This window comes from Lissotriton vulgaris, chromosome 10 (assembly GCF_964263255.1).
Source record: "Lissotriton vulgaris chromosome 10, aLisVul1.2, whole genome shotgun sequence".
Lineage (NCBI taxonomy): Eukaryota > Metazoa > Chordata > Amphibia > Caudata > Salamandridae > Lissotriton > Lissotriton vulgaris.
In genome coordinates, this window is record NC_141698.1 from 159864319 (window position 1) to 159878447 (window position 14129).

Consider the following 14129-nt stretch of genomic DNA (forward strand, 5'->3'; position numbering starts at 1 on the left):
CTGTGTTTGTAAGGATGAAATAATTAGTTGGGAATGAATGAAGTGAGAGAGATGCAACAGAAAAAACAGTAATATCTATGACGTATCTGAGTTTCAGTGACCAAATAGCTAACTGACAATTGTAGGGCATCATCTAATGAGATCAGAATACAGGCCTACACCAACACTCTCGGAAACACAAAATGCAGACAAAAATAAAACATATATTGCACACAATTGAGTCAATATGGGTATTTCCATTTTACCTGATCATATACATCACCAAATTCCCAGAGTGCATAAACCTTTTGTTCATCTGGTGAAACAGTGCAATGTGTAGGAAACTAAAAATGAAACAAATGAGAAATCATTCTTAGGTGTTGCTGTAACTACCATTACTATATGAATTTGTGGCGGTACATATTTATAAAACACGGTTTCAGCTGGTATGTCAAACTACATTTGACTAAATATTTAATGATTGTAATAAAGTATTTTCTCAGGGCAAATCAAAACTGGAATGTTGGCAGGGAGCCAAGCTAATACAACTTTTTACTTCTCCTAGAATCTAAGACATAATGGCCATTAGTGGATTACACCATACTTGCCAAATACAAATCACAAAAAAAGTGAACCAACGATCATCTTCACTCATTTGAGTTATAATGGAAGGCAAATATGAATATTAAGTAGTTACCTTCGGCTTTATTTGTAACATTTTGCAGAGTTGAGCAGCAATGCTCCTACAACTGGTCACATTTCAATATTGCAGAGATTTTAAAAAGTGTTAATAAAACTTCTACATACGAAACAAATTTCAAGTCAAACATATTGAAAATGACAAAATGCATTAGTATGCACATAGTATACAATACATAACACTCATCCACAGAAACGTTTCCAACTTTTTTTTTTTAACTTGTGTTCAGTTTTGTCTGTGTCCCGAAGATGTATATGTGTGCCTGGAATTTAGCTTTCAGAAATGAACTGAGTTAAACTGCAGCTAGTCACCCTAATTTTTTGTGGCTTTACTCAGAGCGTGGTTGCCTTCTTTGCTTGCCAATTAGAGTCCTTGTGAAATAAGTCTCCAACATCTTTGTGGGGGAGGTTTTACAGCTTAGAACAAGTTTGAGCCAATATCGGAGATATATATATATATATATATAAATATAATTGTTCCTATTAACCATTATGGTTTCTAAATCAATCCAAAATGTAAATATATAAAAAGTGATGATCATTATGGGGTTAATGGAAAGGGCGGGTCCAACATGTCCAGTACCGCCCACCATGCATTTTCTACTCCTTAAATACCCTCATCCATTACAAGCAATGTATCATGTGATCAAGCCTCTGGCTAGAGGCGAAACGCGTCATGCGGGCTTGCTGGGTTTCATTTTTTAAACTGAATTAAAATCACTGCACTTGAATTTTTGGGTCTGCCTTATTCGTTTTCTTGACAGTCTGGATTAGGCTGTGGATGCTGTGAGAGCGGTATCGAGCAAAGTGAAAGGAATTTTGAGCACCGGAATCAGCTTCAACGTTGGAAGGCAGATCCCTCCCCTTTGGTTTGGCCTGGCGGTAGGAAGCAGCCGTTCCACTAACCCGGAACTACTACACGGCTTCGGCAAGAAGCACACCGCATATGGTCCCTGATCGCCGAAAGAATTGCCTGCCTGAAGGGAACGGGAGTCGAGTCCATCAGAAAGCAAAAGAAATCTGACGGCAGTACTGACAGCCCGTACGAAAGGTAGGACATAATCGGATGTATCAGTGGGGAGTAACACAGACTGTTTGAGCTTAAGTTAACTCGGAGCACGAGAAGAAACGGCTACAGCTGTGGCAGTGAAACGATTCGCTAAATTAATTACCCGTAACATTCAACGTAAGGTTGCAAGCATAAGAAATGTCCGCGGATACGTTGCGAGAGAGGGAAGAAGCGGCGGAAAGCATGTTCGACAAATCCCCGGCTGGGGAGACGAACCCGCCAGGTACGGCGGCAACCAACAATATGGACAATGCAAATACGGACAATGCAAATCCCACATTGAGAGACCACGTTAGAAAACTGGAGAAACTGATTAAAAAGGAAACTTCGAAGTGGTGGGAAAACTAATCACTTTCACGTTATATAGAAGTTGGTAGAGTCCCGAGGGGTTTGAGAATAACCCTGGCCCCAAGTTATGAGACACCAGACCCCGCTATGCTGTCTGAGTGGGCGGACACAAACTTGGAGTGCTCAGCTAAACTAATGGGAATCCTGGTCCGCTATGCGGAAAGAGACCGATTAAAAATACAAGCAGAGATAGAACAACTTGAAACGGTCATAAAAGATTTGGGACCCAGTGAACAGGCAGAGAAATTCAGAAATGAAATGATGCAAAGGGTGAAAAAGGAGGAAGAAATAATCAAAAAACGTAAAGCGTTTAAGTTTGAGCGAGACCGTCTCGACTATTTACACAGACAGATATTTACATATGCTAAAAAATATGAAAATGTCAAAGCAAGTGCGAGGAAACCCAGACAAATGAATACAAACAAGAAAACGGTGTCAGTTTCCTCGACAGATATTAGTGTAACATCGGGGAGCGAGGCGGAAAACGAGGCTGCGGGACCCTCCACGGCAGGGTCAGAAAAGCTAACACTGGCACAGGAAGTAAGCTGCTTATGCCAAGATCGACGAGACACATTGAGGTCTCGTGTCAAAGGAGGCCAACAGACAAATGCTACTGGGCCAACCAAAAGCGGCGTGCCAGGAGGAAATGTCGCAGGCGCAAAACAATCAAATGCGAATCAAGCAGCAAGGGGACGCTGGAACAAATCGAATCGGAAGTAGCCCCCGAAATGAACAAACAATCGATTATAAATCTGACTAATATCACCCTTTCCGCCAATGACGAGATGATCCTAGGCTTAGGGTTATCTTACTGTGCACCCTCGAACTTCAATTATGTGGATGCTAGAATGGATACATATTGTTTTGTAAGAAAGTTAAAACTGAACAAATTCTTTCTTTTACAACCAAAAAAGAAAAAAACGACTGGAACATCAAAGAATCCTTCTTTACTAGAAGTTGAAGACCGAATGGATTTTGATGAGATCTGGAACTTACAACAAGAGGGAGCAACATTAAGCGACTTACCGCTAATAATTTCCAGTGAAGATCAAGCAATGAGTCAAACCCCATTCAAACCAAAATCGACGTTCCAACCCATTTTAACCCACGATAATTTGGAGGTATACCATGAGCTGGTCATCAAGGACTTAAAACAACTCCATGCCGTTACAAATAGGAAACAAATATCCTTTGACAAGAAAAATCAATGCTACTTCAATTTGATCAAAAAATTAGAACAGGAGCAAAACATAATTGTTCGCCAAGCAGATAAAGGCGGGAACATCGTTCTGTGGCCAAAGGATATGTATGTGGCAGAGGCAGAAAGCCAGCTCTTTGATTCCTCATGTTATAAAAAAAGTAATTTAACAGCAATCAAAACTGCTTGGCAAGATCAAAATTTGAAATTAATGGCATGGCGAAGTGCAAAATTGTTGTCCAATGATGAATATAACTTTATGAAAAAAGAACATCCGGTTATACCAACTTTCTATTTGATACCGAAAGTTCACAAAGACATACATGTGCCACCTGGGAGACCGATCGTTTCGGCGATCAATAGCTCAACAGAGAATATCTCTCGATATATCGACTTTTTCCTTCAAGAGTGGGTAAAAGGTTTACAATCATATGTACAAGATACTGCAGACTATCAGAAAAATTGATGGTATTGTTTGGAACACTGACTATTTGCTCATTACATTAGATGTTACCTCTTTATATACATCTATCAAACATTCTGATGGGGTAAAAGCAGTTGAATTCTATTTAAACAAAAGACCAATGAATTTTTCAGCTCACAACAAAATGTTGCTATCTATGATCCAGTTGTGTCTAGAACAGAATTATTTCCTGTTTAATAATCAAATATACCAACAGGTCAGGGTTGTTGCAATGGGGGCCTGCTTCTCCCCCAGTCTAGCATGTCTCCATATGGGACTGTGGGAGGAGCGGGTCCTGGGCAACATCCTTAAACACATTACTCAGGAACATATACCGATTTATTTAAGGTATATTGACGACCTATTTATGGTCTGGAAAGGATCACGTGAGCAAGCACAAGACTTTGTTAAAGAGTTGAACAACAATGATTTGAATTTGAATTTCACTGCGAACATAGATGCGAGATCAGTGGTTTTTCTGGATACGGAAGTATATATAAGGGACACAGGGATTGCCACTAGGTTACATAGAAAACCTACCGCAGGTAATACAGTATTACATGCGTCTAGTCAGCATCCTTATCACTTGATCAGCAGCAATGCTGCGTATCAGGCGTATAAGTAGCACAGATGAGGAATGCACCAAATCACAAGATGAAAGTAAGGCACGTTTTCTATCCAGAGGCTATTCCATCAATACTATCCAGAGAGCCATTAATAGAGCGGCATCTATAACTAGACAAGAAGCATTAGCAGTTAAAGAAAAAATGATTGTACAAACAACAGAGGATAACCGGATAAAACCGAGAGTTATCATAACTTACAGCAGACAGCACAAGGAGATACGACGTATCTTTTATAAGAACTGGAACCTAATTTCAGGGGATCCTGTTATTGGGAATTTTGTAATGAGTAAACCTGACATTACATTTAGAAAATCTATTTCGATGGGAGATAGACTAATAAGCAACGTCCTCGAAAAACCAGTTTCAGACACCTGGGGTGCCATTGGAGGAGGATTCAAGAAGTGTACTGTCTGCAAGGCATGCAGAAATGGATGTAATAAAACCCAGTATACGGTGCCATTTAAAACCAAGCCCGTAAAGATTAAGAAACGCATGTCTTGCAGAACGGACTTCGCAGTATACATTTTACAATGCCCGTGCAACCTCCGATACGTGGGGAGCACACGTTTGCCAGTGCACAAGCGTGTGCTGCAATATATTAGGGCTATTGTTGGAAAAGATCAGGCATACCCTGTGGCTCGCCATTTTGAGAGTATACACAACAGTGATCCTTCTTCCTTGCTGTACTATGCTATTGATTGTGTAATGCCCCTCAAGAGGGGAGGTGATAGAGATGCTCAACTTCGCCTATTAGAGACCAGGTATATAATTGAGCTCGATAGTAAGGCCCCGCGGGGCCTGAACGCGAGCGAAGATTTATATACTTGTTTATAAATCTATTTACAGGGGCAAGCTATTGGTCATCACACACTTTATAATTCATGTTTCCTTTGATATATCAGTTTCACCGTAATCGAGAGTTGGTTTCTACATGTGAAGGGAGTTCAATTTAAAGATGATAAAGAACTATATGTTTTCCTCTAAAAATTCCCTTTCATTTTCCCCTGAACTTGTTTTTAATCACACAGAAGAAATTCTAAACACTTTTGTTTAAACATTTTTGCACATTATTTTGCACTAAGGTATTAGGGAAATTTATGGATGAGACTCATTGAGTATTAAATAGGAGTTTGTATTAACCATGATGAATTGGGCCCCTACATATTTATTTTGTATGGATACACATCTTGATTGTCTTCATATTTAGAAAAATCACAAAAAGGAAAGACAGGTAGATTTATGATGTAAGTTATTTCATGGTCGCCTAGTTTTCGGTACAATTATTTGTTATGGATGTTATTAAGTCTGACAGATTTTGTACTTTTATAATCAGTGGATAATGTGCTTTATAATGAAAGTGTATAGATAGAATATTTGACATCTTGTCTTTTATTGTAAATAATGTACATATAGCAATGAAGATGAATTGTTTTTATGTTTATTTATATATACACATAACAGATGTACATATATATTTCTATATATTTATATGTTTCTAGTAAGCTATATTGTACAGTTTTGTATAGATTGAGACAAGTACAATTTGCGGGATTTTGCACAAATATTTCATTGTTATCACATTATGGCGACCATTAACTGTCTTGTTTGAACTAGGGCACTTGCCCTTAATTGTTCCTATTAACCATTATGGTTTCTAAATCAATCCAAAATGTAAATATATAATAAGTGATGATCATTATGGGGTTAATGGAAAGGGCGGGTCCAACATGTCCAGTACCGCCCACCATGCATTTTCTACTCCTTAAATACCCTCATCCATTACAAGCAATGTATCATGTGATCAAGCCTCTGGCTAGAGGCGAAAAGCGTCATGCGGGCTTGCTGGGTTTCATTTTTTTAAACTGAATTAAAATCACTGCACTTGAATTTTTGGGTCTGCCTTATTCGTTTTCTTGACAGTCTGGATTCGACTGTGGATGCTGTGAGAGCGGTATTGAGCGAAGTGAAAGTATATATATATATATATATATATATATATATATATATATATATATACACACATGCAATTCAGAGAGGAGTGCATATCCTTTGGAGACTCATTGCACATATCCAAGAGAACTATTGAATGCTTCCTTGAAATATTCTGAACACAGCTCTGATAGAATCTTTGCAAGCCCAAGAAATTATGCTGAGTAACACTACTTCTGAAGCTCTTCCGCTCGCAAGGCATACTAAGTAGAGGAATCTTGTTGCTTACTAACCATAAGCTCTTGATAAAACTTGTATGGCATCCACTTTCCTTGTGACTTATATTTTAATTTATTGCCGGGGACTAAAGCTGCTAGCATCGTTTTCAGTTTTGTTTGTTTAGGAGTTGGTCAGTTTTCACAAGCACATTCAGGTTTGTCATAATTCATACCCAGTTCAAAATATCTGCAACTGTCTCAAGGAAGAGCCATGAAGCATTATAAAACAATATTAAGGCCATCATTTCACAGTGAGAAAGATAATTTACAAATGAAGAATGTTCCAAGCAGCTGTCAATCTACTCTGGAGTTGGCGTCCCTGCAAATTCACCCAATAGCCAGGACCACATAAGGCTCCTAAGCTTACAAAGAACCCAAAGCTACATCAGTGGATCTACAGGAATCTGTCAACAATGTAAGGGCAAAGAGTTCATGATTCTACCATAGAGAAAAGACTGGACAAGAGGATCCTTTTTGTAAGAGTGTAAGGAGTATGTCGCTTTTCACCAAAAACATACATTGCTGTGTGGCTTAGGTTTGCAAAACACCACCTAAATTACCTAAAAGGCTTCTGGAATGATATACTCTGGACGGATGAGACCAAAGTGCAGTTGTGCGCTTGTATTGCCCAACATGTTAGCAAAAAATCAAACACCGAGTATCAACAAGTACCACGTTCCACCAGTAAATTATGATGGTGGAAGGGAGAGTTTGGGCATGCTTGGCAGCTGCAGGGCCTGGATATCTCTTAATACACCAAGAAGTCAGCTCTATACCTGCTCATTCTAGAGCAAACGGTGACACAATCCGGCCAAGAACTAAAGCCTAGCTGAAAGTGGATCATGTAACAACAATGATCCACAACAAACCTGCAAAGCTATGTATTAATGCCTGAAAAAGAAAATCATTCGAATTTTGAAATGACCAACTCAAATCTGGACCTAATCACCATTGAGATGATGTGGTCTGTAGTGTACTGTATATAACTGAATGCCCTCAAATATCACCCACAAAGAGTAGTTGGCCGGATTACATCATTTATTTATTTATTTATTTATTTAATGGTATTTGTAAAGCGCGTAGTAACTCCGAAGAGCATCCCAGCGCTGATCTGCTTCTCCAGGGGTTTTAGCCAGCTAGTGAGATTATATTTGCGGGAAAAGTAGGGTCTTTAAGGTTTTCCTGAACTGGAGATAGTTCGGTTCTGTCCTGAGTTTCCGGGGTAAGTGGTTCCATCGTTTAGCCGTGTGAACCGAAAAGCGACGGCCACCGGTCTTGGCTTTTCTCACTCTAGGGACTGCAATGAGATTTTCTGTATTGGACCGGAGATTTCTCTCTGCTTTGTATGGGATTAGAAGTTCTTTCAGAAGTGGGGAACCGTTGTTGTTGAGGGATTTATGGGCCAGGCAGAGGGCTTTGAAAACGACCCTTTCTCTGACTGGGAGCCAGTGGAGAGAGTTGAGAGCCGGCCTGGCGGAGGATCTTCCAGGTGTGCCCGTGAGTAGGCGGGCTGCGGCGTTTTGGACTTTTTGCAGTGAGTTCAAGGTGGCTTCAGGGGCACCCAAGTATAAAGCGTTACAGTAGTCTAATCTTGCCAGGATTAGACCCTAAATAAAATGAACAAAATGACTCCTGTAGAGACAATCAAGTGATAGTAAGACGTCAGTACTTTGACGTCGATGTGAAGCTGAGTGCACAACTGGGAAACAAGTATGCGTGAAATAACAGCTAATTACATGTTATCGGTAAGATGCCAGAATTCGAGGACCTGACTTGGTGGACAGCCGGTCATCGACTTTTGACAAAGTAACCAAGAGAGGAACATTTGAGGGCTATCTTTTAGAAGGGGTTATTTGGTTCCCCCTTACTAACTTTTGATTATCTTTAGCCTCTATATTAGTGATTGACAATAAGGTCGCCCCACCTCTTATTCCCTTTAGAGGCAGAGTAAACTGCTTAACACGTATGTATCGGAGGATGTGTTCTTGCGTAACTTCACTTTTACTAAATTGTTGCGCTATTAAATACGTATTGGGATACTATTCATGGTCCCTGTGAGGAAATATAAATTTTTGGTCATGTTATGTTCCCTAGCGCGTACCCCACCGACTCCATGTACCAGCTTAAAGTGCATGTAATTTCCCTCCTGTGTCAGCTATGGAGACGCAAACACATTTGCGTCCAACGTTAACTTGTCCTCTTTCAGATCCACCCTGAATGGATTATATAGTCCGTTCCTAAGTATGCCATGCCAACGTCTTTTTGTGGTGTACTTCTACGTTTTTCTACTCTGGCAAAGTAGGCCCTGAATTTTCTGCCATCGAGCCTTTTTTCTGGCTTCTGACTCTGACGGCCTCAGCCCAGGCTGCCTCTGTACCCGTGAACTCTGACTTACTTCTAGCGCGGCCCCTCGCGCTCAGCTCAGCCTGCTTTCTGCCAAGACTGATTATAACCTTCGAGTTATCTGTTCCGCTCCTCGAAAATGCATTCCTGCCTACTAGCTTCAGTAAACATCCTCCCCAGCTGCAGAGCCAAAGGGCCGACCTGTCTCAGTGCAAGTAATTCATAGTTTCTGTTACCATGCTTCCATGGAAGGCCCCGGGCCCCCACGTTTCTCATGCAGACACTTAGGCGCTTATACACGCATCCACAGTTAGCATAGAATAGCTTCTGCCCTAGAGACCTTTCCGTCCAGATAATATGGTTCCTAAACATCAGATATCAGATATGATAGAAGTACAAGTTGATCTGACATGCCAGACTTCTGTCTCTTTCCGTCAGTGTAAATGTCAGTATAAATGTCATGTCCCCTGCACCCTCCAGCTTCACGTCATTCACACGTCATGCAGCTGCGCGCGCATCCAAGTTTCCAATTTCTGCTGACATTGCCACATTTCTGCTTGGTGCCACCCACCTGTGACACCTATCAGTGACGTTTCTAGCACACACCTCCAGTTCACGCCTCTTGATTACGTACTAGTACCACGTGTATACTGTTATCTTGTCTTCTCTCAGCTGTTACGCCTCCTGCACTGTTTCCTATGACATGAATTAAGTATATAAGCTATGTATTGTCAATAAAATGTAGCGCTCTATCCCTTCTGACACCCTTGTGGTGGTCAGAATCAGATATCCTGGTCATGACCATTCCTTTTTGAGGAATAAAACCCCTAAGAACTCTAACACCACGGACTCTGGTTTTTTCTTTCCGATTTGAGTTATTATTGATTAAGTACTTACCTGCATAGAAATTTAGAGAGTAAATTAATTATTTACGTCATTTTGGCGCCCGAATAGGGACCCCTCCCCCACCTCACGCGCCGGTTGGCGCGTTGCAAGCTATGTCCCCTGCCATCAGTTAGATGGAACCTACGCGTACCGGCAGGATTTCCTGCATCTCCCTCTGACCCACGGAGGTGACGAAGACTGCAATCAGTGCCCAGACGAGGCGGTGAGGAGTGCGGAGGATCCCGACCAGAGCCTAGCCGAAAAAAGCAAGGTCCGAGGTGTCAAGAGGCCCACCAGGTTTCCGAAGTTTTCCGAAGTGTCGAGTCGAGTCCAGTCGAGTTTTCCGAGGCCTTCTGTTTCCGTGCTTCCCGGTGAGTACCATTGCTGGGACGTATCTAGACGGGTTTGGGTACACAAGTCCGGTCTGCACTGTTTTTAGGCAGTGTATCTGTACTGTTTAGCAGGATATCTAGTATTCTGAATTTCTGCACTGTTACACCAGTGTATCTGTACTGTTTAGCAGTACATCCAGTATAGGGGGTAGTCATCTATGTCTCAAATGTCTTTTCATGTGATTATTGTCGTGGTATGAATGTGACTTTTTTTTTTTTTGTGTATTAGTGTTTTTCTTGTAAAACTAGCCGTATCCAGTATTAAGTAGTAAGGATTGAGCATTCAGTAATAAGTAAGCAAAATGCCGTTTTTCAACAAGTTAAAGCAGATAGGAACTAGGAAAGGGATACTGGAGGAAGAAATTCCTATTCCCCCTAGGGACACTCCAGGTAACTTTATGTATCATAAACATGGCATAGATGCCATATTGTATCTAGACTTATGGGCCGACTATACTAAACATCTAGACGAAAGACACCGATGGCCCGCTACCGGTACATGGGATGCCGAGTGCATCATGAAGGTAGAAGAAGCATTATGGAAAAAGAAAGCTAGACAATCTCAGAAAGACGCCATAGAATTTTGGCGTAAGGAATCACATAAGCGTGCTGAGAAAGCACTCCGTAGAGAAGACAGACTTAAAGAATCAGAAAAAGCCCAAGAAAACGAGCTAGTTACTGAAGGGATCCGAGTAAAAACAGAACAAATAGACCGTGCCCGAAACAATCTCGTAAACGGTATGTATCTCGCGGCCGAGGGCACACCTGAGGCCCTATCAGAAATACCGAAAAACCTACCGCCACCATTAGTTCCAACTAAAGTAATGCATAAGACTACTAAAGACATATTCCTACATTCTTATCTAGAGGATGTAGCACCAGCTTACGCCAATCTGCCTGTTCGTGCCCTGCCTACTGACAGGAACGGGGGTGGCACTCCGCCCCCAGATCATGCCCCGCCGGTACCGCGACAGACCTCCACCGCTCCGCCAGCCCCGCCACTTCCCGCACCCAAGATTGACCTACCGAAACAAAGTCTACCTGATCCTACTAAACGACAAATTCAAGTTCAGATACAGACTCCACAGGGAGATAATGCCCAAGCATCCGCTTCCGGAGGTGCGACCGCGGGTCTTCGGACCCCGCCATTAACACGCAGATTCAATCTCAGGGATACGCAGAGTCCTCTCACGTTCAAGTCTCCTCGCCTTGACGCACTCAGAGAAAACATTTCAGTTTGTAGATATGATCCAGTACCCGGTAAAGACGATCTAATGATATTGGCATCACTACGGTTAAGATCTGCTACTGATATCTTGCTATGCTATGTAGGAATGAAGGACCGTCTAGATAGAATATATGAGTTTGTCCAGACAGGGAAAGACCCTGACAGTATCAAGGATGCAATGGAGAAACAGAAAGTTGACATTCAAGCACAGATACTACGATTTTTCATAAATTGTTTAATAAGAGAACGAGACAGGCCTGGAACAGATCAGAGTGAATTAGATGCACTGAAAAAGTGGGGTCAAAATATAGCCGAAGGAAAACATGACAAGGGGACTTGCATAGCCAGTATGTATAAGAAAATTAGAAAGGCAGTGATAGCAGTACACCAAAAAGGAAAAGAAAAAGCTTCCTCCGAGGAGGAAGAAGAACTTGAAGAACCAGAACGAGCTTCAGATACTATAGCATATGTAGGTAAGGGAACTTACCTTAGGAAGGGCATCCGTCCGGAAAACAAGAGAGTTTTTCTCTCTGCTCTAACAAACCCGAATTCTTCTGAACATCAGTTCCAGGAGACTGATAAAAGACTACGAGAAAGAATGGGGTACCATGTACTCAATTCGATGGATGAACAAGAACTAGCCCGGTCAGCCATCTTATGGGCCGAAAATCCAGACATATATAATGATGATACCTTAGCACAGACGTTTCTAAACCTTTCCCCAGACGAACAGAAATTAGCAGGTGTATACATGATTCAGCATCTCCTCACGAAATACAGAAGTCAACATTCCGATCCAGGTCCCTTACACGAGACATTAGAAGCACTACTCATGGATAGATGGAGAGGTTTCAGTACCAAGTTAATACAAATAATTCTAGAACAACGACATAAATATAACACCTTCATAAGCTCTGAATATGTTCCCGCCCCGCCTCCAGAAAGGAAAACGTACCACATGCAATGCGGGAGTGGCATTGAAAGTCAGAACCCCTTACGAGAAGTACACCCAGTTATGGGTGCGGATCACCTCTTGAAACGTGTATATGTACATACGCCACTGACTAAGTTAGAACTGTTAGAAATGAAGAAACTAGTTCCGTGTCATGATAAAGACCCTGCAGGTTTTCACAGAGAGCTTAAAGACATGTTACTAATGGGGGATTACACATATGATGATATCATGAAAATGTTGAAGGTGCTGTTGCCCACGGGCATCTACGAGAAATTAAAGGAAAAAGAATGGGAGGTGGGGGACACAAAGATTGCATGGGCAGAAATAGAAGACGAAGAAAGCAAACGGGTCCCAGGGGTAGGCCTTGGGGAAAAAACTAAAGCATTACCCGGTTTAATAGTACAGGTCCTGCCAAGATTATTGACAACTAGAAAGGAAGATTGGGACGCCATCTCGTCCTGTAAACAGAAACATGATGAAGATACTAGTGACTTCTATTCAAGATTCGAGAAATGTTTCATTATTAATAGTGGCCTAAAACCAAGTAGCGAGTCATATCCACATCTTTTTGTATCAAAACTAGTCGAGAACTCCCTACCATTAGTTAAAAACCGAGTGTACAAAGTTGAAAGTACTTGGCAGGCAAACACGCCATCCCAGATTTTACAGATGCTCCAATATCATCAGAACAGAATTAGAGAAGAACAAGATCAGGAACAGAAACGCATGAAAGACACCAAGATGAAAATGTTAGTAGCTCAGACGGTCCCAGCCGACGGTCAAAGGAAGGGTGGGACCCATACAAGTCACACTACAGCTCCCGTTAAAGGGTCATGCAACTATTGCAAGCAGCCAGGTCACTACGTACATGAATGTCCCGTTCTGAAACATAACATAGCAACAGGGAAAACTAAAGAAAGACCGCATCCGCCTAGACAAGATCAGGTCCAGCAACAGACCTCACAAAACGTACAGCCAATGCAGAATACACAGCCTATGCATGCTCCACCTCACACAGCACAGACAGTAGCAGTACCACAGCCCATTGCCGCGACTCAGCAAGTTTCACAACAGATGTACCAGTATGCCCAATCTGCATACCCAGATTACCCCCGATATACATGAAACAGCCTAGAGAGGGAAGGTGGCTTGCCTCTTATTGAAATTCCTGTAGATCAAGAAGGTCCTTATGTACACAGTCACGTATTGGGAAAAGACAGAAAGTTTTTAATTGACACAGGGGCAAGCCGCACCACAATCAGCCATAATGAAGTCCCAGGGGCACCCCTCTCAGGCTCACAGAATGTTTCCCTTGGTTTTTCAGGACAGCCTATTGTAAATGAAGTATCGGAACCAGTACCCTTGGCTGTGGGTCCATTATCACGAGTTACAGATTTGTTACTTACGAACTCATGCCCAGAAAATCTGTTAGGAATCAAAACATTGAAGGCTCTAGGAGCTATAATCTGCTGTTCCCCGGAGGGAGTTAGACTCTTTCTACGGGATTTCAAGGGTCACTATGTGTTGCGAGAATTTGATGTCAGATTGAAAAATGTACCAGATCACCTATGGGCAAAAGGCCCAACTGATGTAGGTTGTATGCATATCACCCCATACCGTGTTACACTCAAGACAGGAGTTGTTCTACCGAGAATCAGACAATACAAGTTACCACCCGATGCTGTAGTGGCTTTACTGGAAATCATTGAAGAGCTCATTGCCCAAGGAGTGGTCGTA

At 41.8% G+C, this 14129-nt stretch overlaps 1 protein-coding gene across 1 annotated transcript in view; it reads right to left on the reverse strand.

The window, feature by feature from the left end:
• POLR3E (RNA polymerase III subunit E) overlaps positions 1 to 14129 on the reverse strand; it is a 300274-nt gene that overhangs the window by 33434 nt on the left and 252711 nt on the right. The window contains exon 19 of the mRNA XM_086940764.1: positions 246 to 323. Coding sequence (XP_086796890.1) covers positions 246 to 323 — 78 coding nt within the window. The remainder of the gene's footprint in view (positions 1 to 245; positions 324 to 14129) is intronic.